Raw genomic sequence first — 26,504 nt, 5'->3', positions numbered from 1 at the left:
ACTCCGCACCAACCACTGAACGTTTCCACCTAACGAGTTAGCAAGCGATTGAATGAATGACTACGTGAGTGAGTGAGTGAATGATCACGTGAGTGGGCGAGTGACCGTATGAGTTATCACGTGAGTGGGCGAGTGACCGTATGAGTGATCACGTGAGTGGGCGAGTGACCTTATGAGTGACGAATTGAGTTGGTGAGTGACTTTAGGAGTGACAAGTTGATTCGGTGAGTGGCAGTAGGAGTGAGTGACCAAGTCGGGGGGGGGGTGACCTTTTCAGTAATCAAGTAAATGATCTTATCATTAGCGACCAGGTGAGTGACCGTATGAGTGAACCAGTGAAAGATCGTACAAGTATGAGTGAATCAGTGAATGGGTGAATCACCGAGTGAGTGAGCGATTGGGCGAGTCAGTAGCCGCATGGGTGATATTCAGGAGCTAAACGTGTAAAGGCGAAATGTACCGTGAACGAAGTGAGTTAGGGGCGAGATATCAGGGTATGTCATATAAAAGTTTTTGAAATTTGAATCGCCTAAAACAAATCTTCAAGAATGATGGTTTTTCTTTCTCAACAAAGAAAAAAATTAATTCAAGTGTCTCTTGTGGCACGTGATACGATAGAATAGATAAAATGAATAACGGCGACATAACCGCAGAAAAAGATTGCTACCGCAGCGAGTCCTACATCGAGGAGGTTAGCGCACCAACCACTCGGCGAGTATAAAAAAAAACCGCTACCGTTCTCGTAATCGGCAATGAATTGTAGGTCCCGATCTAATTAGCCCTCATGTGCAGAAAATGACCGTGGTGCGACATAAATGTTCAAATGATAAAATTAATCAAAATTTAGTTATATTGCTTTAAATTATCGATCATTATTCGCTGATGTTATACAAGCAGGGAAATTATTGAATTTATAGTCCACTTTGAACAAGTCTTTTACGTAAAGATGGGTTTTCTTCACTGAAATTCAAATATCTTGAAAAAATTGAATTAGTTTTTATCTCATTTGGTTGTTTTTTTTTATCGTGCTATTGATTAGATTAGTCTTTGGACTCAGAAAATTCGTAGTAATATAACAAAGAATTGACTTTTCAAAATTAAATAAGAAGCTAATTAGAATTTTCCCGAAATATCGGGGGCCAAATTTCCGGAAACATCCGTAAACAACTACAGAACGAATTTCAAGAAAAGTAAAAAGTGTATGTAGTTTTATGGGAAAATGCTTTTAATGTGTAACAATAGTGTTTCGACGTACATCTAAACTGGATTGACATTAAGTGTCGCTTTTGTCGAGAATACACTCGAGATACTTGAAACGTGCAGTCTCAGAGATGACATTAAAAGGGTATTTGTGAGAGGAATCATAACACTCCAGCAAGTCACGTAAGAAAGATACTCGAAAAGCGTGAACAAGGAGAGATCCTATTTTTACTCGAAAGACACTGACAGCACTAAAGACATAAAAATGACCCTCCCCTCGACAACTCATTTTCTTCAAGGCGTTTCTGCTCGAAGAGAGTGAGAGTAACATTTAACAGGCACATAAGTTTCAAGTGGCGTTACGTGTCCATCCAAACACCGAGAAGGTGATTACACTGACAGATTTGAAGTGAACAACACATTACTCATTCCATTTCTGTATTAAATAGCGTCTTATCATGGATCCCCTCAGGTTACACATTAGCTTATATGCTCGAATATTAAACTCGGGAGCGTTCGTAGTGAAATGTGTGAACATTGGTAAAATAAAAGGGTGACGAGATTATATTAGGATGAAATTCAAACCAGTAAGAATTACCTAATTCGAGCCTGAGAAGGCAGACATCCTATTTTTTTTTTTCGATATTCAGTATGTCTCTGGAAGAAGACCTTGGGCCGTGAGAGCATTCAATCCTCCAAAGTGTCACTTGTCCTTCATTTCAGTATCCGGAGGAATATCTTGTCTTTCAGATGGTTTTTATGTGGGAATGAGAGATATCTCCAGTGCTTACGGTGAATTTTCAAGTACTTTTCGGTTAAATTCGGGAATATGGAAGTGGTTGTTATCGGTAAATAGGATTTGCTCTTTAAGTATCTCTGTTAACGGTGGTTCTGTGAACGAGGAATTGAATTAGAAGGTCGTCTTCTACGTATGATGATTAAGGATGGTGTGAGAGACGTGGGATTTAACACCAAGGATGATTAGAGAAATGAAGATGACCAAATATTATGTGAGAGAGATAAGGATGACCAATTACGATATGAGAAACGAAGGGACAGCTGTAGATGATCAACGGGGGGAGAAGATATCTATGAATGATGAGAGAGAGGGGTGAAAGTACCTGATATGAGAGATGAAGATGATCAAGGATGAAATGAGAGATGAAGATGACCAAGGATTATGAGAGAGGCGAAAGATGACCAACGGTTGTAGGAAAGGAAGACAAGTACGACCAAGGATGAATAGAAAGGTGAAGATGGCAAAGGGTTATGATGAGAAGGGGTGATGAAGATGACCAAGGATGATGAGAGAGAAAGCAAGGCAAATATTGCCAAGGAAGGATGAAAGGTGACGATGACCAAGAATTGATGAGAAAGGCGAAGATGAACAAGAATGATGGGAAAAAAACAGAAATGGCCAAGGATGAATAGAGAAGGGAAAATAACTATAGAGTGTTATAATGAGGGGGCAGGGGTTGAATGTGATCAATAGTGGTGAGTGATAAAGGTGAAGATGACCAAAGATGACAAGAGAGAGAGAGAAAGAGAGTTAAAACTGACCAGGGATGAAAAGGGAGAGAAGCGAAAATGGTCAGACTGAACTAAGCTCAGAGAACAAGATGGCAGCCAAGTCGAAATGCTTCGTTTCAAAAATTCTTCTCTCCAAGCAACTAATGCGATCCGGATGCATAATACATATAACATAAATAATCAGCATACATTTTTCCATAATCACTTTATCATATTTCCCTTTGACCACACATCCAAAATATTCCTCATAATAAAGCAATAATCATGTTTTATAAGAAAAATGTCAACGCACCACAAACGAAAACTAATTCACGTGAATTTACTGCTAACATTACCTCCTTCCGACACAGTCATAGTATAACATCCATACCATTGATTAATATCTCACATTTGTGTTTTTATATCCAGTAACATAAGACGATCATAAAATATGTTACAGACAAGAAAATTGCGATCGGTGATCCATATTATGGGTAATTTCAGGCAAAAAGCGTTAAAATTTTTTGAAATTTGAATTACACATGAAAGAAAAAACTATCATTCTTGAAGATTTGTTTTTGAATTTTCTGGAAAAAACCCAGTTTAAGCGTCTCTTGGGGCACGTGCTACGATAGAATAGGTAAAATGAATCGAATTTTAATTCTCTGATTTAAATTATCGATCAATATTCACTGATTTTATGCAAGCAAAGAAATTATTGAATTCAAAGTCCACTTTGAACAAATCTTTTTATGTAAAGATGGGATTTCTTTTCATCAATTACAATTGATGATCTTGACTTTTAATCAATTTAATTTATTCAAAATTACAAAAAACTTGATTTTGAAGAATTGAAAACTTGATAAAAATTTGAATTACAAAACCTAAAAGAATTTGATTAGTTTTTACCTCATTTTGTACAGTTTCTTGTTTTTTTTATCGTGATTAGATTAGTCTTAGGACTGACTCAGAAAATTCGGAGTACAGTGAAATTTCGTTTTAACGAATACTGTTATAGCGAAAATCTCGTTTCAGCGAACACTTTTCTAGTCCCCCCAGATTAGTTTACATAGATACAATGCAAAGAACCTGGAATTACTTTATAACGAAGTGATCTCTCCGTTCTCTTTGAGTTCGTTATAACGGGATTCGTGACTGTAATATGAAAAGAATTGACTTTTTTAAAAAAATTAATAAGAAGTTAATTAGAATTGTTTAAAAAAATTAGGGGTGGATATTTTCAACAAAATATGAAAATGCTATAAATTGTAGTTTGACGGGGGTATTAATGCCTTTGTCTTCACAGCCTACTACTACACTAAGCATCAGACGCGTATGTAGAAAGGGGGACCACAGGGGACCCAGGCCCCCAAGCCAACCAGAAATCAGGAAAAAGATTAATATTCCGGTTCAAACAATAATATATCGGAAAATTATTTTATATGCAACCAGCTGAAGTACCAGGTGTTGCCCGGGCTTTACGGGCTACGTGAACCTAACATAGGTGATGTGATTTCAAAATTGAAACTGTGTATAAATATTAATATATATATATTTTGTAAAGAAAAACAATTATAAATTCCTTGCTTAGCATGTATGACAGGCATCTTCAATCCGTTGCTCGGGAGCACCGTGGTGGGCGCTCTAATAAAGTGTGCATTCCCAGAGTGCTCGACGCTCGTGATCGATTTCGTGAATCACGAACTCTCGGTCAGCGTACGAGTTAAACACCTTGTGCAAATTGCGCATTGAAAGATAAGAATTATAATGATTTTCTGGCATAAGTATTTCTAACTTGCCGTACGGGTGCTCTTCTTTCGATGATGGGTACAAGCAGAGCTCGCAACTGGAAAAACGTTGAACACCCCTGATGTATGACTTCCACTGATAGGAACCTAGGATGACTGATGAGTGAACGCAACATAGGTGTCGTGAGTGCAATATTCTAAATTTGAAATAAAATCTAATATAAAAATATTGAGTGTGGACATCAGGGGGGTAGGGTTACCAGACGTCCTCCTTTTTGATGTCATTTCAAGAGTCCTCCTACGTTTCGGAAAATTCACCCTTTTGTTCTCCTTTTTTCCAGGTTATTGTTGCAGCTGGTTTAATTGATCAGAATAGTGGAGCCATCTGTTGTGGAAATTGGGGAAAGTGAAGTCGCTAAAGGTGAGCGCGCAGGCGTCCTCTTTTCTCAGTTTTCGAATCTGGTGACTCTACGGGAGAGGGGGTTCTCGAAATCTTATGTAGACAGTGACCTTCCTGTTGCTTTGAAAGTCAAGTGTGCAAAATTTCATTAATTAAACTATAGATTTGTATCAATTACACGCACACAAACAAACAAAAAAAGTACTCCCTTTTTTATACAGGGTGATTATAAAAAAACTATCCCGACATATGGGCCCCTAACTATCATACCATTCACAGAAACTGAATGAAATTTTGGCATAAGGTATTTTGAGGTATGCGCTCAAGAATGATATGGAAAACAACAGTGTCACTCTCTCAACAGTTACGGTTACAGTGAGAAAATTTCGAAAATATCAAATGGCAACACCAAGTTTTTTTGTATTGGAATGCGATCTCCATACTGAAAAACTCTAAATAGCGTTGGAATGGCACCTGTAGCATGAAAATCCCCGGAGCTAGGCAAGGAAAAAGTAAAAAGGACTTTGCCGTGCACCAGAGCATTAATGTTCGTTTCATTCGTCACACCTTCGTTTCTTCGGCTGAGATCCCAGCCTGATTAGTCCTCCACGAGGTCATGTGGAAAATTTGTGAAACACAATAAAATGCTTTATTTTATGCTGTTCCTCTGTCCTTATTGGTTGTCCTCACTTTTAGCCTATCTACCGCCGGTGATTTTCATGCTACAGTTGCCGTTCGAACGCTATTTAGGGTTTTTCACAATGGAGATCACATTCCAATGCAAAAAACTTGGTGTTGCCATTTGATATTTTCGAAATTTTCTCACTGTAACCGTAACTGTTACGAGTGACACTGTTGTTTTCCATATGATTCTTGAGTGCATACATCAAAATACCTTATGCTAAAATTTCATTCAGTTTCTGTGAATGGTATGATAGTTAGGGGCCCATATGTCGGGATAATTTTTTTATAATCACCCTGTATATAGTACAGATTTTGACCACAGTTTCTGTTAATTTAAATTTTCTTGGAAGGGCGGTAACTCGAAATTTGTTGTGCAGAAAATTTTTGTTCCCACCCCACTCCTGATATTTGAATTCAAAAAACGTAGAAGAGGGGATAAAAACAGGATAAAAAATGTGAGTAAAACACGCTGTTCGTTAGTTTATGCTGTTCTTTCTCGAGCTGCGTCCGCTTTGTGAACTCAAATATCTCTACGAATATTGCATTTAGAAACGTGATTTGCTTGTTTGTTTTACTGAGAAAAGACAGGAAAACAACTCTCTAATTGGATTTTTGAAGACAAGGTGTCCGTATAGAGAGGTAATTTTTGTATTTTAATAACTACTAGCTATAATACCCGGCGCTGCCATGGTTTTCTTTAATGAGGCTTTTTGGATCACGTGATATCTCCCTCTTTATTTGAGGGACATGCAAACCGTGTCTAAGTTAACCAATATGGCGACTCATGAAATAAACAAATCCAGATTTAAAGGGAAAAGTAGAAATGAATATAATTTTTTATTCTTATTAAGGGGTGCTAAGTATTTCGATCCCCTCCCTTAACTTCAAGTTATCCCTCCGACTATTTCAGCTTTCAAAAATGCTTAATTAAAGCTGTGTAATTTTTTTGATGTACTTTTTACGGGCCCATAATTATTTTAAAATATCTTACCCCACATGAATGTATGCAGATGAATATCAAAAGACAATACGGAGACATAAAATTTCATGCTTGAAAACATGTAAATACAGTAAAAAGTTGAAATCAATGTTATTGCATGAATATCCAACTCCCAAGTATGTATATATATCTTCTGGGCTTCGTATATCTCTAAGCGAACTTAGTATTTCAAAAATAGTGAATTTTTTATACAGTTTTTAAAATTATTGATGTGACGAAAAATCCCCCCAAATTTCCGCATTTCTACAGTAAAATCGGCAATTTCAACACTGATTTCTGAGGATCACTCTTTTCCTGACCCTCAAAGCGATGCTGATGATTATTATGACGTGTATTAAAAAAGCCTCATTAGTGGGAGTATTGAAAAAGTGGCAAACCATTGTAAAGGCATAACGAGGCATAACATTGACGAGCAAATTACAGTGGAAGAGATCAGGAGTATTGTCACAAGATTGAAGAATAGAAAAGCACCTGGCTTTGATAATATTAGTGTTCCCATACTGAAGACATTATTCGAAGCCAATGCCGAATCGTTTACTGAAATTCTCAACAGGTTCCTGGAATTATCTCTCTTTCCTAAACATTTTAAAAAGGGGAAGCTCCTGCTATTCCTTAAGAAAGATAAAGACCCACAATTGCTACGGTCATATCGTCCGATTTGCCTACTACCCACTCTAGGTAAGGTCTACGAGAAAGTTATAGTGCAAAGACTTATGTATCAATTGGAGTGCATGAACTGGCTAAGTCCTCTACAATTTGGATTTCGTGCTGGAGGGTCAGCTGAGAAAGCTATAGATTCACTGTTGCAAGTAATTGTCAGTATGCATCAACAAGGCTATCAGACGGCGATAGTCACGATAGATATTCGTGGAGCCTTCGATTCGCTGCGCCATGAAATAATTATCAATCAACTTCGCCAACTGCCACTTCCTGGAAACCTGACGCGAGTTATTGAGAATATGCTTTCAGACAGATATATAATGATGTCCACAGACGGAGGAATAGCCATGAAAAAGCAGATGAAAGGGTGTCCACAGGGCTCATGCAGCGGCCCCTTGATGTGGTCACTTGTCCTCAACACGCTTTTACAGATTAACTGGGGCCCGCGGGTATATATACAGGCATTTGCCGACGATCTGGTATATGTTATATCCGGCGAAGACCATATAGCAATAACGGATGAAGCACAGACAGTGTTCGGAAAATTGAGCATTTGGCTGGCTAATAATAAACTTCAATTGGAAGTAGAAAAAACCCGCTTCTTGTGGCCGCACCCAAAGAAAAAGATGAAACCTAAGATCTACATTGAAGGTATACGAATTCGACCGTCTCAGATAATACGATACCTTGGTGTGTACTTTGATAGTAAATTGAATTTTATGGCGCACATCCAAAAACAGGTCGACAAAGTAAATGGCACACTGCAATTACTGCGCAGATTGGCCGGATCGAAATGGGGAATGCAGCGAGCCTTTCGCAACATCTTATATAAGACTATTGTACAAAGGCAACTTTCATATGGATGCGCCACTTGGTATCAGCACCCAACTCAAAAACAAAAGAGAGCTCTGGATATCGCACAGCGTCCCTTTCTTCTATATGTTACTGGAGCCTACGTTACAACCGCGAACGAAGTTCTGTATGTGGCTACAGGCAACCCAGCTTTGAGTATTTACATGGAGTACGAGGCTCTTAAGACCAGACTGCTACATCTTGAAAAGGACATAATATTGGACGAGCAGAGAATTTCGTCAAACCAATTTGAGCAGCGGCATAAGCAATGGCTGTTTCACCCAAGCAGACATCTCACCAAGTCTCAAATAATGCCATTTGGTATTGATAATATAGATTCCCTGGGCTCTAAGAAAATATTCACTGATGGCTCTAAAACAGAAACGGCTACTGGCTGCGCGTATGTGGTACTAGCGGAAGATGGTTCAATAGAGGAGCAATGGAGTCGAAGGTTAGCTAAAGAGAATAGCGTATTCCAAGCCGAGATTTTTGCGATACTCAATGCTGTTAAACGTGCGGGAGAGATGCTTTGTCCAGTAACAATCTTGACAGATAGCGCATCTGGCCTCCTAGCCATACAAGATCCTCGTTCACCTAACCCTGACGTACGAAGTATTCGTCTTATCCTACGCGCTCACGACAACATAAGGTTAGTCTGGGTCAAAGCGCACGTTGGTATTGCTGGAAATGAAAAAGCGGATCAACTTGCCAAGGAAGCGACAACATTGAAAGACTTGGTTGTTCTACCTTGGCCGAGGAGTCATGCCCGTAATATCTTGAAAGACAGAATGCTTCATCTTTGGCAAGTTGAATGGAACAAGAACTCAACGAAAGACGCCTACAAGATACAACGTCGAGTGGCTTTGCGCAAGTGTGTATGGCCGCGAACAAAAACAATCCTTTTAACTGAGCATGGTCCATTTCCGACATACTTGGAGCGCTTTGGACGATCATCTCACAATGCTTGTAAGTGTGGTGCTACGGGCTCGCTATGGCATTACGTCTGCCAATGTCCACACACATCAGCGTTTCATTTTGGTCAGATGTCACAAAGTCAGATGACGGCATTCAAAAGAAGAATACTAAAAAGTCCGATGAACTTCTCACGCATTCAAAATTTGATTCAATTTTTGGACCGTAACCTATATTTGCTGCACGACAAGATGGGTGGACTACGGAAGAAGCAGGATGAATTTCAGCCTTCCAGACCATTAAAGCTGATACCAGGGAGAGTCTACAACTTGCGGCCACGTAGGGGTACCGGAAATTCACGAAACTGATACGTCGTTGAACGGTGAACTTTATTGGAGAAACTATAAACACTTAACATGTTAACGTTGTGAATCAATGCACCCCATAATCCAGCTAGCCAGCCGATGTAGCTTCGGGAATGATGAAATCTCCTAATTGCCCAGGAGAATTAAGACGTAGGATGCTTATGGAACAGGAATGTGTTCCTAGAATGAGCTAAAACATCTGGGTGTGCGAACATTGGCTGACTTGGACACTTGGACCAGGACATGTGACGCAAACATGACATCGATTCGTCGTTGTACGGCCTACATGACTAGTGACATCCAACGAACGCGGACGGACCGCCACCAACGGAATTTGATTACGTGCCCCAAGGACGCTATAATATCAATTTAGATTTCGATTCTTAGATCATGATTTATCATAATTATTTTGTTGATTTATACTCCTGTAATTGGACTTGTTATTCTGTTATACAAATTTATATAGATATATATACATATACATATTTAATAAAATTCCGGATGCACCCATCTTTCGGGAACGCTTTGATATCTCCTTGAGATGGGAAGCGGGGTGTGTCCGGTCCTTCAATGTTCAATGTAAAGGCATAAACTATTGTAAATATATACTGGCAGCGTTAAAGAAGTGACAAACCATTGTAAAGACGCGTGTGAAACGCATTGCTAGGAAACCACGGTAATCAAAGTAAACGTTCCGAAAATGATTGTTGAGGCCCAAAAATCATTGTTGCCCGACAGTTTTTTTGCCCATTCGGGGCATTTGCCCTGCTCTGACGAAATTTTAGAGTAGCCTATCGTTCAAGTCGGGTCCCATTTGGTATATATGCAAAATGTGGCGACGATCGATCTAAAATTGTAGATTTGTATAGAGAACATATACACACACACACACGCACACACACACACACAGAAAATCAATTTTGCATAAATAGATACAACCCCTCGTTATTGTAACGAAATCAATCAATCAAATCAAATTTATTCATTTCCAACAATTTATCGTTATCGAGAAATTCCAGGTTTCTGCATTTTCCCTGTATAAACTTATCTGGGGGAATTAGAAAAAAAAATGTTCGTTAAAGCGAGATTTTTTTTTTCACTATAACGGTATTCGACTGTAATACGCAGTTCTTCGGGACCTATTCGTTCTGTCAAAGAGCTTTGATAAAATTTTCCATACACAATAACCAACAGTATGCGCTCTGTGAATGTGTTTCAGATTCTAATAACCTTAAAAACCAAATTTTCTAATAACTTTAGAAATTCCATTATATACACGCGTCTATTTCAATTTTAAAATTTCCCCTCCTTTGAATATCCTCTCGATAACACCTAATGACGATACTGTACCGAAAGCAGCGGTATAATAATTTCAGACTTTATTATGAACCTGAAATCATCCTCTGATATTAGCACAAGTGTGTTGGCTATTAACTTATTCACGTGGATTCATGAATTTTAGATGTTACCAGAGGACTGGAGATAATTCCATCGCGGGTCCCGGAGGGGGGGGGGGGGAGGAACGTGTCACAGGCACGTGGTGTGGAAAATTTCGCGAACGAACGCGGTGTAGCGCAGCTTACTTCAACGCGTCTCCCTGTGAATGTGCTTCATCATTATCACGCGCACATTCGCTCCGTGGGATTTTCTAGACCTTGAAATATTTACTACGCGGATGCGGATGTGTATTATCCGGAATAACTCGAGGATGAAATTACGTTTTGCGTTGAAAGATACCTTTCGGATACAGCGTAAATGGTAGGAGAAGGGGAGTGCGGTAAAAAAAACATCGAGTAAATCTCCTTTTTTCTAGTAGATTCCAATACTGTCCGGGGGAAAATAAATTGGATTCTGAGAGGATTTAGTTCCTTTATATCCGTTTTAAAAAGAGTCTTGTACGAGTTTTTTTCGAATTGCCCAATAAGCCGGGAGTGGGCAGTTTTGGTTGACGACATGGATTGGGCGACTCCAGTTTTGGGAGGCGTATTTTAAGTGGTCACTGGAAGCCTTTTCTTTTTTTGTCATAAACGGGATCCGGAAATTTCATCTCTGCTACACTGCGCATCTGGTACATTTCGCCTCCGGAAATTTCGTTACTGACATTTTTACCTTTCCTGACCGTACGAATGACCGAGTGAGTGATGAAGTAAGTGACCGACTGTGTGAGTGACCAAGTGATTGGTTGAGTGACAATATGAGTGACCAAGTGATTGGTTGAGTGACAATATGAGTGACCAAGTTATTGGGGGAGTAACAATATGAGTGACCAAGTGATTGGTTGAGTGACAATATGAGTGACCAAGTTATTGGGGGAGTGACCGTACGGGTGATTAACTGAGAGACGTATGATTGCCCGTATGAGTGACCAAGTAAATGAGTGATTGGCTATATGAGTGAGTGATTGTATGAATGAGCAAGTGGGTGACGTATGAGTGAGTGATTGTATGAGTGACGTATGAGTGAGTGATTGAGTGAACAAGTGTGTGACGTATAAGTGAGTGATTGAGTGAACAAGTGTGTGACGTATAAGTGAGTGATTGAGTGAACAAGTGTGTGACGTATAAGTGAGTGATTGAGTGAACAAGTGTGTGACGTATAAGTGAGTGATTGAGTGAACAAGTGTGTGACGTATAAGTGAGTGATTGAGTGAACAAGTGTGTGACGTATAAGTGAGTGATTGAGTGAACAAGTGTGTGACGTATAAGTGAGTGATTGAGTGAACAAGTGTGTGACGTATAAGTGAGTGATTGAGTGAACAAGTGTGTGACGTATAAGTGAGTGATTGTATGAATGAGTAGTTCAAGTGACTAGGTGAACGACGTATGAGTGACTAAGTGAACAACGTATGAGTGACTAAGTGAGTGACGTATGAGTGAGTGAATGATCGTATGCGTGAGTGAATGATCGTATGCGTGAGTGACCGTATGAGTGACCAAGTAAATGTGTGATTGGCTGTATGCGTGGCCAAGTGAGTGACGTATAAGTGACCATGGATGTAATTAATGTCAACTACAACGGGTGAATAATTTTATCAAATCTACCTGCGGACCACCTGTGCCATCGTCGCGGACCATAGGTTGAGAAACACCAATGTAGGAGGATGAGAAAGCTCACCACACTCCCACTCTTACTTACAACCATTTTCGTACTCGGTTCCCACTCGGTCTTTGTATTTGTATACTAAGGCCACAACAGGCAAAACGCCCAACGAGGTTGGCTGAAAAAGGCCATTATCTGTGAAAACCACGCGCGTGAGTCGCAAATTGCTGTTGTATGAAATCGCATTTGTATAATACCATTGTTTTTGAATATAGAGGAAAAATTTACGTTCCGAAACATTCCGCGTTAATTAATTAAAAACGACCTAAAAGTGTTTTAGAAGAAAAATAATAATAACTATAAAAAACCATTAAGTGAAACAAAAATGGAATTCTCATGGGACTAACATATATAGATCATTTTATAATCCAATCAATTTTTTTTTTTAGAATTTTAATATTTTTTCCACTAAAAATATTTTAATTAAAGTTTTTTTTTTAAATTTTGAGAAAACAATTTTTTGAAGAATAAACTGAATGATTATGTTAATAATTTAAAGTACTTTCAAATGCTATACATACATAATGCATAGCAAACGGGGGGGGGGGGGTATGACCTTTTACTGGTGAACCAATCCTAGAGACACATCCTAGTTTTTGAAATAAAATAGAAAATTTTATACATTCCCCGTGTGAAAGAAAACCACCAAATAGGAAATTGATGCCCTGTCTCTAATGTTTCCAAAAAAACGAAATTCCACGTTTCAAAATGTGATATTTTATTCGGAAAACGGAGGAAAGTTGGTTGAAAGAACAGCTCTAAATGCGGAGAAAAAACCATTTTACCCGCATTTAACGCTCTTTTTTTCCCCCGAATTCCCTCCGTTTTTTGAATTCGAATATCTCGGTAAATATTGCACTTAGAAACACGGAATAATTTAGTTGATATCGTGAGTGACAGGGCAACAACTTTCTAATAGTTCTAATAAATCCGGTTATTTATGCACCCTGTGTATACCGTATATACAGGGCGCATAACTAACACCTTGCACCGCAAATTACTGGCAAACCGTTGATTCTAGAAGCATGCAGATAGTGAAAGTATCCAACTAAAATGTGGACTTCAAAGAAGTCATTTGCAAGGGGTTGTATAGTTATTAAAATGAAAAATAATAATTTTTTATTCAGACACCCTCCTTGTGAGGTGTTTGAATACTCAAAACTCAATTAGAAAGTTGTTGTGCTGTCTCCTTTAAGGCTAACAAAAGAAATTCCATGTTTCTATTTGAAATATTTGCTGAGATATTTGAATTCTAAATCAGAAAAAGGTGAAAAACGGCATAAACTAACGGACAAAGCTTTTTCCCTTTATTTTGCTGTTCTTTCAAATTTTACACTTTTCTCGTTGGAAAAAGAGTCTTTCCGTAGTTTTCGGCAGGGACTACTACTAAACCGTCTAGGCACCTCGCAAACATACCTCAGGAAAAAAACAGAGTTAATACGGAAAAAACCCTTTTACCCGTATTTAACGCTGTACTTCCCAAAATTTTCTCCGTTTTTTGAATTCGAATATCTCTGTGAATCACACTTGGAAACATGGATTTTTCTTTTTTTTTTTGTTGGCATCAAGAGTGAGGGAAACAACTTCCCCATTTGATTTTGGACACACAGTGGGTTAGTTTTGTTTTTTTGTGACACACTGTATTTCCACACTCAAAACTGGTACAGGTTAATTTTCTAACACCCGTTGAGCATTTCTTAAATTGGAATCATACCTCTACGACGGACGGGACGGTTTATGGGATAAAGTCCGTGCTAGCACTTACAGGACACCCTGTATATGACGCACAGTTTCAATGTGATTTGTATGGTGTTAATGGTAGTACCACTGAAATTTTATTTCCACTTTATCTCAAAAACTAGAGCTAAAATATGGCAAAACGAATGTCAGATTCGAAATCAGTGCCCCAAAAGCACCTTAAAATCACTGAATTATCTTTGCCAATTATTTACCGCTCCGACAATTATTACGCTTTTCCGAGGTTTAGTTCGTCCTGGACTGGAGTACGCTGTAAGGTTTTCAAGACCATACCTACGGAGGGACATAGACTTGGTTGAACGGGTGCAGCGAAGAGCTACGCGTGTTCTTATTGGTTTAAAATTTATTGGCCTTATTCATTAAAAATATGCTTACATTCGATGAACGCAGATATCGGGGAGATATAGTGTTCAAAATTTTCAACAGGATGGTTAGGATGGGCCATGAATTAATTATTAGTGCACCGTGAATCGACTGCTTTTACAAGGGGACAAAATGCGAGGTTATGTTGTCGCAGGGAATTTTTCTCTAATAGGGTTGTTAATAAATGGAATAGCTTACCCCCAGGGGACGTAAATTCTAACACAATTGGCATGTTTAAAAAGAAATACGATAAACCATGTTGAGGTAAATCGAGAAGCTATCCATACTTAGAATAAGACAGCCACAAGTATTATTTATGGTATAATATTTCATCATGTATATATATTTTGTGTCATTGCATTTTCTGAAATATATGACATCCATATTTGTTTATCAGCCACCTCGTTGGGCATTTTGCCTGTTGCGGCGTTGTTTTTTTGTATTTGTATTTGTATATACATAACGTACAGTTTTAATGTGATTTGTATACAGCTTATGGTATTACTATATTGGAATGCAATTTTTACTTTTTCTCAAAAACTAGAAATCATCTATTCGAAATCAGCGCCCAAAACATCCTAATGTAACTGCAATATCTTTAAGAACAAAAGAAGTGTTGAGCAGTGTTATTAACAGTGGCATCAGTATGGTATGGTTCATCTCATTTACGGCTTTTACAAACGTAATACATAATGTTGTTATACATTTTAGAAATGCATGACTAATATGTATTTTGCAAAACTTTTCACTCACCATACATAATTGATTGTTTCAGGAAATATGGGTGTGAAAAAATTATATCCAAGAGAAAGGCGGGCGTGGTTTTATGGCTGGTTGTGGTTTCCATCATTTTACGAAATGTTGTTTCAGCGTTCCATGCCGTGAAAAGAAACTTCCTCTGTTGTTAACACACGCGTGGCTCTTTTCTCATCCTTGTCTTGTGGCTCTCATCCTCGTCTCCGCGATTCTCTCCATTTTTTTTACAAAGCAGTCGAATAGCTATGACTGACTTGGCTGGATATCTTCCCCGCTCTGATGATAAATGTGAACATAATAATCTATTTCCATTCATTTTTCCGGCATTGTTGATGGTTTCCATTACAAGCGCTTTCATTGTGTGGAATTTTTCCGATATATTACCCGAGAAAACATTCGGATATAAAGATTCAGTTTCGACATCTGCGTTTGATTCTGCTTTCGTGTAGTTATAACTATGCTTTTTTAATCCTCGAGCGTAGGATTATTCTATAATCCCAGGATATAAAGCTAGGATACACCTGTAACGAGTGATTATACAACATTAGTAAGTTATTTGTGGGTTTTTTTTGTCTACTTAAAGTCACTAGTGAGACGTCACTAGTGACTAATACCGAATAACCGTCACGTTATTGTTACTTGCATTAAATTTAATGAATGGAAACTATTTAAAAATCCTTATTAATAATTTTCTTTTCTTTTTTCACTATTATTTGTCACTACTGCATTTGTCATCTATTTAAAAAGCCCTATCTTAAAAAGCCCTTCTATTGAAAATGCCATATAATTTACAGAAGTAATAAATTATTATTATTATATTAACAATACTCCTTTTGTATCACATTATTAATTTAAAGTAATTTAACAATTAATTTATTTTATTATTTTAGGAATTTAATTATTAATTTATTTTATTATTTTAGGAATTTAATTATTAATTTAAAGTAATTTTACTCCCTTTATTACTAAAGGATCACTACTCCCTTCGAATTTTTTTCTGTATCAAATATTTAGTTCAAAATATTAAATTGAAATTTATAACAATTTTCGAGAACATCTTTTAACAAACGCCAACACAAAAAGCGCAGCTCACTCAAACGTGAAGACTGACGCGTGAAGAATACCCTCATAACAGAGATTTGCGCCAAGACAGTTTTTACTGGCAACCCGGGATAATTTTTATCCTTTACCCGCGCCGAAATGGACCCTCTCCAGAGAGGGGGAGTTCGCGTAACTCTTCTCGTGATCTGAGGACTATACATGCGATTCTACCTTAACGGCTCAAGTAATTGAAATTGCATGACTCACATCTCATCTTTTTGAGAAATTTCAACTTCTAAATTTTCCATGTTTTTCAGTTTCGTGATACAGCGAAGTTCATATTGGAAGAATAGGGGTTTTATTGTATGTGTTTGCTGTCTGCCAGCATTAGTTTTGCACCTTTCAAAGGTACGACTTTAAAAAAGCTCTTTGGCGTGCTCTTCTCCGATCCGTATGACATTTCTATGGATTTTGCTGCTTTTATTGATTCTTTGGGGGAATTTTTAGCGTTCTTTTGGGGGACAAAAAGCTTCTTCATTTTGAAGAGCAGTTTAGCAATGACTGACCTGTTGGATATCTTCCCGCTGAAGGTAAATGTACGTGATAATCTATTTCCATTAATTTTTCTAATATTGTTTATGGATTCCATTTTGAACGCGAGAAAGTATTCGGATAAAGATTCAGTTTCTTTCAACCATCGAGATGGTATCAACATCTGCGTTTGATCCTGCCCTCCTCTAGTAATAACTACGCTTTAATCCTCGCGCAGGATTATTCTATAATCCCAGGATATAAAGCTGGGATACACCTGTTGTAAACTCTGACGAGTGATGATGCGACATTATAGAAATACAAGTTATATATAAGGAAGTTATTTGCGTTTTTTGTCTACTTATGAGACGTCATTAGTAACTAATACCGAATAATTGTCACGTTATTTTTACTTGCGTTATTCGTAATAACTTGAAAAATTGCTTGTTACTAACAATATCTTTAACTTTTAATTAAATTAGGAATTTAAGAGAATAAAATATCTCTGAAAACTAAAACGACGGATGCGAAAATTTTGAACGCAAAGAGATTTTAAAATGCGATTGCACCTAAACGGTTTTTCTGAAGTGGTGATTTTGTCTCAAGCACGTAATTTTGGTCGAAGCTTTTTACACAAAAAAGGCTCCGTTCTTTCAATGAGGATCCGTTGAAATTTTATTGTTCACTGCAATCAAGAACTAAGATTATCCTAATGAATTTTGGATTTTCTTATGATAATTTTGTGGTGTTTGGTCAGAACATGATAACTCCAAAATCTCATTTTTGAGATATAAGTATTTTCTCTCATGTTTGAGATATAAGCATTTTCTCTCATGTTTGAGATATAAGCATTTTCTGTCATGTTTGAGATATAAGCATTTTCTGTCATGTTTGAGATATAAGCATTTTCTGTCATGTTTGAGATATAAGTATTTTCTCTCATGTTTGAGATATAAGCATTTTCTCTCATGTTTGAGATATAAGCATTTTCTCTCATGTTTGAGATATAAGCATTTTCTCTCATGTTTGAGATATAAGCATTTTCTCTCATGTTTGAGATATAAGCATTTTCTCTCATGTTTGAGATATAAGCATTTTCTCTCATTGTCACTTAAAAATCAAAAGTAAAGCATAAACACACAATTACAAATGAAAATATCACACACGAGCATGTTGTTTAGCCGTACGCACGTATTTGTGCATTTATCTCACTTCTAATTAGTTACAGTTCAGATTAGTTTTCTCTGTTAGTCTCAATCATTCCCAAACACTTCAGCCCATCTTTGCCTCTTCAGATTGTCACAAATTTAAGATTCTTCCCAAGAACTATCATCAACTGGAACAACCTACCACCAAATATTGTAGATTGTACTACGATTTCCGGATTTTCCTGTTTCATCAATCGTCATTTACATAACTTCCGCATCCTCTTGTACAGGCCTCTGCCAAACAATATTGAACAAATAAATGAAAAGGGGGAGCTCAAATGCTCGGTACTTCACACCCATAATGCAAGGGCAATTGAAAAACAGCTTTTAAAGGTTGTTCTAAAATATGCGGATGCTATTTAAAGGAGGCAACTTTTCCGCACTATATAGGGTTTTTGAATAGGACGACTCGCCCTATTTTACAGTTTTCCTATATTTGAATGCGTAAAACCCAGTGAAGTTGCTTCCAAAGTCAAATTTTACTAAGAAAACGCTTCAGACGCGAAATCACCTCTTTTGCTCACTTGAATGGTGTTCAGCTACTGGGGTGCTTAGCTCCCGCGTTTTGGTGTCACTTGCTCTCCCACTTTCATTTACGAAAATAAAATCAAACGCATACAAAAAGGTATGAAGATGATAAATCTATAAATGAGGCACTTTGGTATATGTTCTACAAGCTATATCTTCTAAAAATGATCTTGCGAAGAGAGATGCCGTTAGTTTTTGAAAAAAACATATTCCAGTTTCTTAATGAAGTAGAACTTCGCTGAAACAATTCATATGGCAATGATATTATATTGTAATAGAAGGTATTTTTAAATAATCGTCATCTTCAGACCAGACTTGAATCCGTTTTTATCAATCTTGAAATTAATAATTTACTACAGTCTTTAGATGCAACTGTGGTTTTATATATCGGGCTAGTTCTCGCGAGTCATAAACTGTTTATGTATTATTTTGCAAGCAGTTTCCGCGGGCTTGTTGTTGCCACATCAAGGTCGAACCCATTCGCTGGAACTCGGAAAGAGAGCCAGAACCAAAAACCGAACAGCTTCAATCAGAGTCTTAATCCGTCCTCTGTATTGAAACTTCCACAAACCCCGATGAAATGATAATATCTACCGATGCGGCTTTCATTTAAAAGAGGTTGTGATCCTGTCCGCGTTGTACACTGGAAAATGACAGTCCTAGAAACTTCATAACGGGAACAAAGTATCCATATCCGTTTCTAGATGACGCCATCTTCCGTCTTGGCTCGTCGCTATAAATCCCCCGACTTGTCCTCCACCAGAGCACAGCATGTTATGATGCTTATAGACATCTAACAAGCCCGTGACTGGCTTCATTGGAAGTCTCCTTTGTTTGGTTGAGAAGGATATTTTTCAACTCACTTGACTCAACCAAGGCGAGTCGCTTGCTCAGCGAGTGTGGATGACCTAATGGAATAAACGTTGAATACTACCCAATATGTAGGCATATTCCCATTGTTCTGAACAGGCTCTGGAGCAACAGTGCATATTGTTCAAAAGGTCTTCATTCCTAGTCTGTTGGTTCAGAAATTTTGATTGTAGTTGATTCTGTAGACATCTGGTACATATCATTGTTGCACAGTGAAGTGGGGAGGGGGGTTGGCGATATTCTTTTCACTAACGCTCTTCACCGCAAATTAGGTCACTCAGAAATACCCAACTTGACCAAATCAAGTCATTTTAAAAGACTACGCCAGAACTTTGGCGAAAACTTCTGAAGAAATTCAGAGGGAGTTGTCACACGACAAAAGTTTCTTATTGTTTTCACAATGATTTCCATGGTTTTCCCGGCCGTGCGCTTGTCCGGTCAGTCCAGTAATCCGGCGTTTTGAGCGGTTTTTCTGCGAGCATTAGACGATTTGAACTTGTCTGGGCGGAGAAATTTATATTATTTTACTGGCCCTTTCCATTTAACTTCCAGTGCCACTGTGGTGGTCATAAGGACAGAACTCGATTCGCGTGGTTTAGTGACGCGCTAAACACGTGTTTCTAGCAGTCACCAAAACATTCTGTTATTTGGTGTCATTCATACATATTTAATGACTTACTCAATGCAGCGTTGCTCTTCAACCGCGGACCGGTGTCGGTCCAAGGGCAATTCTTACCGGCCCACGAAATTTCTGCCCATTTCATATAGTCCCTAAAAAACGTTTAAATTAAATATTATACACACTCTCTGTATTTGCTTTTGTTCCTGTCTTTTAGCCATAAAAAAGTTATGCGAATTATTTCTTCTGGTATGCAAATAATTTCCTCTAGTTACGGTGCTCTTTTGCCGGAGTGGAGAGGGGAGTGTCCTTAATCATTTATTTCATTCATTTATTTCTTGCTGTGGTCCGCAAATTATTTCACTCATTTCTTTTTGTGTGGACTTGAAAGTCATTTCACCCTATTCAGTTATTGCCACCTGTCCTCAAACTATTTTTCCCGTTCATCAATTTTTCACTGGTTCTTAAATCATTTAACCCGTTCGTGAACTTATTTGTTGCCAATACGCAAATTATTTCTTCCATTTTCGCCTATGGGGTCATACAAGTAATACGTCAGCATCGGGCGGGGGGTTTCGGATTTGCTGACTTTTTATGACAAAGGGGGGAGGGGAGTTTGAAGGTTGCTTACGTCATCAACCACCCCTTTTTGAAGATATGAAATATTCTAAGCTGCTGACGAAATTTTGCTGACAAGGGCGGAGGGGGGGGGCGGGGTCAAAAATGGCTAAAAATCTGCTTACGTAATACTTGAATGGTCCCTATCCGCAGATGTAACAATGTTGAATAACACTGATTTAATGTTCATATACGATAATGTGATTAATATTATACATTTCAGATGAATATCAGAATTGTTTGCATGGGCGGAGATACGGGGGGGGGCGTGGGGGAGCAATGCCTGCCCCCCCCCCCCATCGTCAAAAAGGGAGTGGGCAGATCTTGTAAATTATCTCAAAAAAATTGTTTTTCACTACCTGCCACAGAAAGAAGGAAAAAAGATGAATCGAATCTTTTTTTCCTCCATCATTATCTCTTTCAGAGACATGCATAACACTACTTTCGCGTGGTAGCGTGGCCGAGCGGTCTAAGGCGCTGGTTTAAGGCACCAGTCTCTTCGGAGGCGTGGGTTCGAATCCCACCGCTGCCAAAAATATGTTTTTTTTTTTCATCCAATTTTATTTATTTTTTATCTGTTTGATGTTCGAGTTTCCCAGTTGGGGGTGCGTGGGCCACTATTGGGAAACGCTGTGTGCTCTACATCATTTTCCGAAACGAATAAGAAACTCATTCCCCTCTTGCAACTCGAACAGCAAACAAAAGCATAAAGAATTTTTGGCAGCTGTGCGATTCGGACCACCAGGGGTTCACAGCCTTTACACTGGCTGTATATTCCCCTTTATATAGGGACTCCACTGCCACATTGGAGAATTATTTAAAAAAAAGTTAGTATCAAGTTATAAAAAAAAATTACTTAAAATTAAGATTTTAGTTAATTCAGTGATTCTCAACGTGGGGCTCATGACCCACAAGAGGGACAGTTTTATTTTTACGGGGGGGGGGAATTAAGAGTTTTTCCATGAAGTCTTGAAACCATCCAAGCTCCCTTAGTTTTTTATATAAGTTCAAATCTTTGATTTTTAAACAACTTTTGATGACTTTTTTTATTTCTTTCAGTGGAAGAGGTTTGAAACCAGTGCCGTCTTAACACGTGGGACCACCCGGGACCCTCAAGTATAAGGGGGGGGGGGGAGCGGGGCTCGTGAAAATGAGATCTAGTTAAATTTTCCGAAATCAAATGTCTCCTCAGAAAGAAACTTTGCCCCTGCGCCCAGGATACTCTTAATACGACCCTGGGTTTGACTAAGGGTTCTTATTGTTTTGTGTTCCGCAGAAAATTTGTGCCAGTAAGACAGAGTTCACGGACCCCCGTGCCCATTAAAATGAAGAAAATGGAAGGCCACGAAGTCCTTTACAAAATAATACTGGGTAACATATTTTGTGATATTGTGTGTAAAATAATAGTACATATATAATAATATATTGCGTAATAATAGCAATGATCTACTATTGCTTTCCGATGCTTCGTCCAAAGCTGTGGCGGGCATCTATCGTCATAGGCTAGTCTGGTAGTACTGTGTGCCGACGAAGTGTCTTTTTTATCAACTTTTCACTTGCTATAGACTTTTGTCGTCGGGCACTCAGTAGTACCAGACTCACCTCTGAAAATGCTCGCACAGCTAACACTACTTCACCAACCACCAAGTGTTCGTCACAGCTGCGGGCGAAACGTCTGGAAGAAATAGCAGACCACGGCCTAACAGCCTGGTAAGTCTTTATTCTCACGACGGCACTGTGAAAGCCTATGTCAACGCAATGAGTTAATTGTTTTCTCATCAAAGCTCACGAACACTGGCTCGCGGAAAAACGATTAAACTAAAAAAATAAAGTGCTATGGTCACTGGAATCTGCACAAACCGTTTTACCTGCATTTTTAACACCGTTTTTTTCCCCCGAATTTAATTCGTTTTTCAAATTTTAATATCTCAGTAAATATTGCAATTACGAACGGGGAATTTTCGTTGTTGGCATCAGGAGAGACAGGACAACAACCTTCTATTGGGTTTTGGGGCACACGGGACTGTATAAAATGGTAAGTTTTTATTTTAATAACAATACAACCCCCTCTTGACACATGAGTGACATATCTGAGTAGCATACTACTCATTATTTAGAAGCTTTTTCTAATTGGACGTATAAATCTAGGATCAAAGATTCGAGAGTAAAATGCCGTACCTCCCTGTTTACTGTGCACCCTGTATAAATTTTCAAAAACACACAGAAGAACATGGGAGAAATTTTAAATGTGAAAATCTCGATGTTTCGTCAATTCTATCTTTTCTTTCAAAAAATCTTCAGAAAAAACAAAAAACATTTCTATTTAATTTTTAATCTCATTAACATTTTGATTTTTTTATTAATTTTTCCATCTTTTTCTCCAACGATTAGGACTTCTCACTTCATTTCCACTTTTCCCATCCTTTAACATTGTCTCTCTTATCTAGGATTGCTTCAACCACTGTGAAAGCAAGATTCCTGAACATGGGCGGCGATGCGGTGGGAGCATGGGCGGTCCCCAGCGTCAAAGCTAAAGTCGACTAGTCTAATGCAGTGGTTCTCAACCTTTGGAAGCCCGCGGCTCGGTTTCATTCATTTTTGAGTGGAGGCCCGGTCGAACACATGATTAACGGAACATGAATGGGGGGAAAGGAAACGGCAGATCAGTCGCGGCCCGGTATGAATGATATCACGGCCCAGTACCCGGTGGTTGAGAAACACTGGTCGAATGTATATGTGTATATATAAATTGACATTATCATCATCATCATCTTGCCCTCCCAGCAATACTGACCCAGACTTCTAAGTCTATCTCCAATTATGTTCCTGAGCCGGCCAATCACAGCAAAGCAGAGGGATGTCCAAGTTTTTCCGGCTTTCTTGACATAGCGAATTTCTACATTAACCCGACAAACAATTTGAGTTATTTATTTTACCGTTTAATTTTCAAACTTTTCAAATTTCTGGGACGACTCGAGACATTGCTCGTATTTACCGCCCTCGCAGGGGCCCCTTTCAAAAGAGGCTTGCCTCGTGCCGGCGCGTTCAGCATTTAAATTTGGCTTTTGTCTTCGTCAATTCGACCCCATCTCAGAAAAGTAAGAGTTGAAGTTTGGTTTACTTATAGAGGAATATGAAGAAATAGAAAAGGAAATAGCGCCAAGCGATTTGTGTAGAACAAAAGTTATCTTTTCTGAATCTAACGTTGATGTGCTATGTATAAGCATCCGGATCCATTACCTGGCTACAAAGAATGGCGGTCTAGATTGATTTGCTTTCCCGGATATATATTTTTCCCCTAGCGTTATCTTCTAGTTTATACCGCCTTTTTTCTCTCTCATGTTTTCCTTTGTGTTTACCCACAGTCCATTCTTCATTCCACTTTTTCTTTTTTACTTCCTACCGTAAGAATCCTTTATGTTCTTAACTTTCCACCGCATATCTTTTATTTTTTCCCTTTGTCTTTTATGTGTAGTTTACTTCGTTGTAGCAATTTTCTGTCCCTAGACCCTCCTTGCAACTGAGTTTACTCGTGCTATTTTGGTACACTTTCAAAGTGCAAATGTTAGCAAAACGATAACTTTTTCTGCAGAATAGTTTTTCCGCAGGTTGAATGAGTTTTGAGGATATTTTCGGATCAAAAGTTGGATTTTTTTTTTCCCTTTTCCGCAGAAAAAAAGATGAATTAAACATTAACCGTGAGCTCCGATGCTTCGTGGAGCGTGAGGAATATTCAGTTATCTCGATAGAATTGCTAAACCAATCGCGTTGTTTTCATTCCCACGCGAAAGGCTTATGAGGATGATTTCGGATGATGTCCAGACATAAACTGCATACGAGTTCATATCAGCTGCAGGGAATGTGGGTTGATCATTTAATCAATAAAAAGTGAAACCACAATTTTTGCGTGAAATTGACTAAATTTCCTGAGTTTTTTGGAATGAAGCGAGATTAAAACATATTAAACTTTGACGGGAAAAGGCGTCGATATCAGCCAAACTCGGTTATAACGACTTCAGTTGTTAGGACATTTTGGCTATAATGTCAGTTATTAGTGGACTGATAACTAACGTTTTAGCCAATGACTGACGTTATAGCCAAGATGTCAGTTATTTATGGACTGATAACTGACGTTATAGTCAATAACTTACGTTATAGCCAATGGCCGACGTTATAGCTAAGATGTCAGTTATTTATGGACTGATAACTGACGTTATAGCCAAGATGCCAGTTATTGGTGGACTGATTCTCATTGAGAATAATGTTAATTACGTAATAAAGTAATATATTCGTCACATTTATTTACGTTTCAATAACGTTTTACTAAGAAATTCCCCAAGGTTCACTAACAATATTTCTCCTCTATGGGAATCAGAACAGACCGCAAATTATTGACATTATACCCGAGATGTCGTTAAAACCGAAATGACAATAGCTATTTGCCTCACGATATTTTGTATTTCAGAATCTGGAACAATAAAATTTGAAACAAAATTTAAAATTAGAAAATCGGTTTTACGAGCAACTCCTCCCCACTTTGCCCCTATTAGTTAATTACACCGAGGATCTGTAAAACTAACAGGGCAGTTCCTGTTTAGCTCACAGGGCGTATAGTATTTTACTGGAAGGCATACTTCCAGTTAGAGAAATTATCCAAATAACGTGTAGCACTCAGATATGTCATTCATATTTCAAGGGGGTTTTGTATAGTTATTAAAATAAAAATGCTAACTGTTTATACAGACACCCTGTACTCAAGAACCCAGTTGCAAAGTTGTTGTCCCGTCTCTCCTAACGCCACCAAAAAAAAAAAAAAAATTCTACGTTTCTATAGACAATAATTACACTTTCCAAGTGCAATATTAATTGAGATATTGGAATTACGGAGAAAAGTTGCGGGAAAAACAGCTTTAAATACGGGTAAACCGTTTTATCCGCATTTAACGATGTTTTTTCCATAATTGACCTCCGTTTTTGAAATTCGAATATTTCAGCGAATAATGCACTTAGAAACGTTATTTTTTTTTTGGTTGGCTCCAGGTGAGACAGGGCAACAACTTTTGTGATTGGGTTCTTAAGCACAGGGTGTTCATATAAAAAGTTAGCATTTTCAGTTGAATAACTATACAGCCTCTTGAAACATGTTATAATTCTTCAATTTGGCAGTGGAGTCGTATAAAGGCTGTGGACCCCTGGGGGTCCGAATCGCACAGCTGCCAAAAATTCCCCATCTTATTTTATGTTTCTGTTTGCTGTTCGAGTTGCAAGAGGGGAATGAGTTTCTTATTCGTTTCGGAAAAATGACGTAGAGTAGCGTTTCCCAATAGTGGTCCACACACCCGCAACTAGGAAACTCAGACATCAGATAAAAAAATAAATAAAATCGAATGGGGGGAAAAAACACATTTTTGGCAGCGGTGGGATTCGAACCCACGCCTCCGAAGAGACTGGTGCCTTAAACCAGCGCCTTAGACCGCTCGGCCACGCTACCACGGAACTGCACTTATGTGTCTCTGAAAGAGATAATGGCAAAGGAAAAATGAACGCATGTTATTTGTGTACTTTTTCCCATTGGAAGTATGCCTCTAGGATCGACGGTTCGCCAGTAAAATACCATGCGGCCTGTTAGCTATGCACCCTGTATATAAAATAACGTCCTGACTGACTGACTGATTCATCATCGCCGAGCACAAACTGCTGAAGCTAATAAATATGAAATTTTTGTCAGTACTTTTATTTTATGATGTAAAGACTAACTAAAAAGGGATTTTTCGAAATTTTAG

General features: G+C 38.3%; 1 protein-coding gene and 2 non-coding genes across 3 annotated transcripts; 2 read left to right on the top strand and 1 right to left on the bottom strand.

Moving 5' to 3' along the window:
* Positions 1-7,254: 7,254 nt before the first annotated feature.
* LOC149087937 (uncharacterized) lies at positions 7,255-23,265 on the top strand. The gene is made up of 3 exons (XM_089250109.1): positions 7,255-9,019; positions 22,287-22,431; positions 23,169-23,265. The coding sequence occupies exons 1-3, from the start codon at positions 7,255-7,257 to the stop codon at positions 23,263-23,265; spliced, it is 2,007 nt and encodes a 668-aa protein (XP_089106235.1).
* On the top strand, positions 21,172-21,253 carry TRNAL-AAG (transfer RNA leucine (anticodon AAG)). The gene has a single exon. It is a non-coding gene; the product is annotated as a tRNA-Leu (tRNA).
* A 2,865-nt stretch (positions 23,266-26,130) lies between the features above and the next one.
* TRNAL-AAG (transfer RNA leucine (anticodon AAG)) lies at positions 26,131-26,212 on the bottom strand. The gene has a single exon. It is a non-coding gene; the product is annotated as a tRNA-Leu (tRNA).
* Positions 26,213-26,504: the final 292 nt, after the last annotated feature.

The sequence above is a fragment of the Pholcus phalangioides genome, unplaced genomic scaffold (genome assembly GCF_987345545.1).
Source record: "Pholcus phalangioides strain wild (caught in Gottingen) unplaced genomic scaffold, Ppha-v1.0 ptg000003l_1, whole genome shotgun sequence".
Classification (NCBI taxonomy): Eukaryota; Metazoa; Arthropoda; class Arachnida; order Araneae; family Pholcidae; genus Pholcus; species Pholcus phalangioides.
Note: the sequence above shows the minus strand (reverse complement) of the source record. Positions and strands in the feature narration are given on the sequence as shown.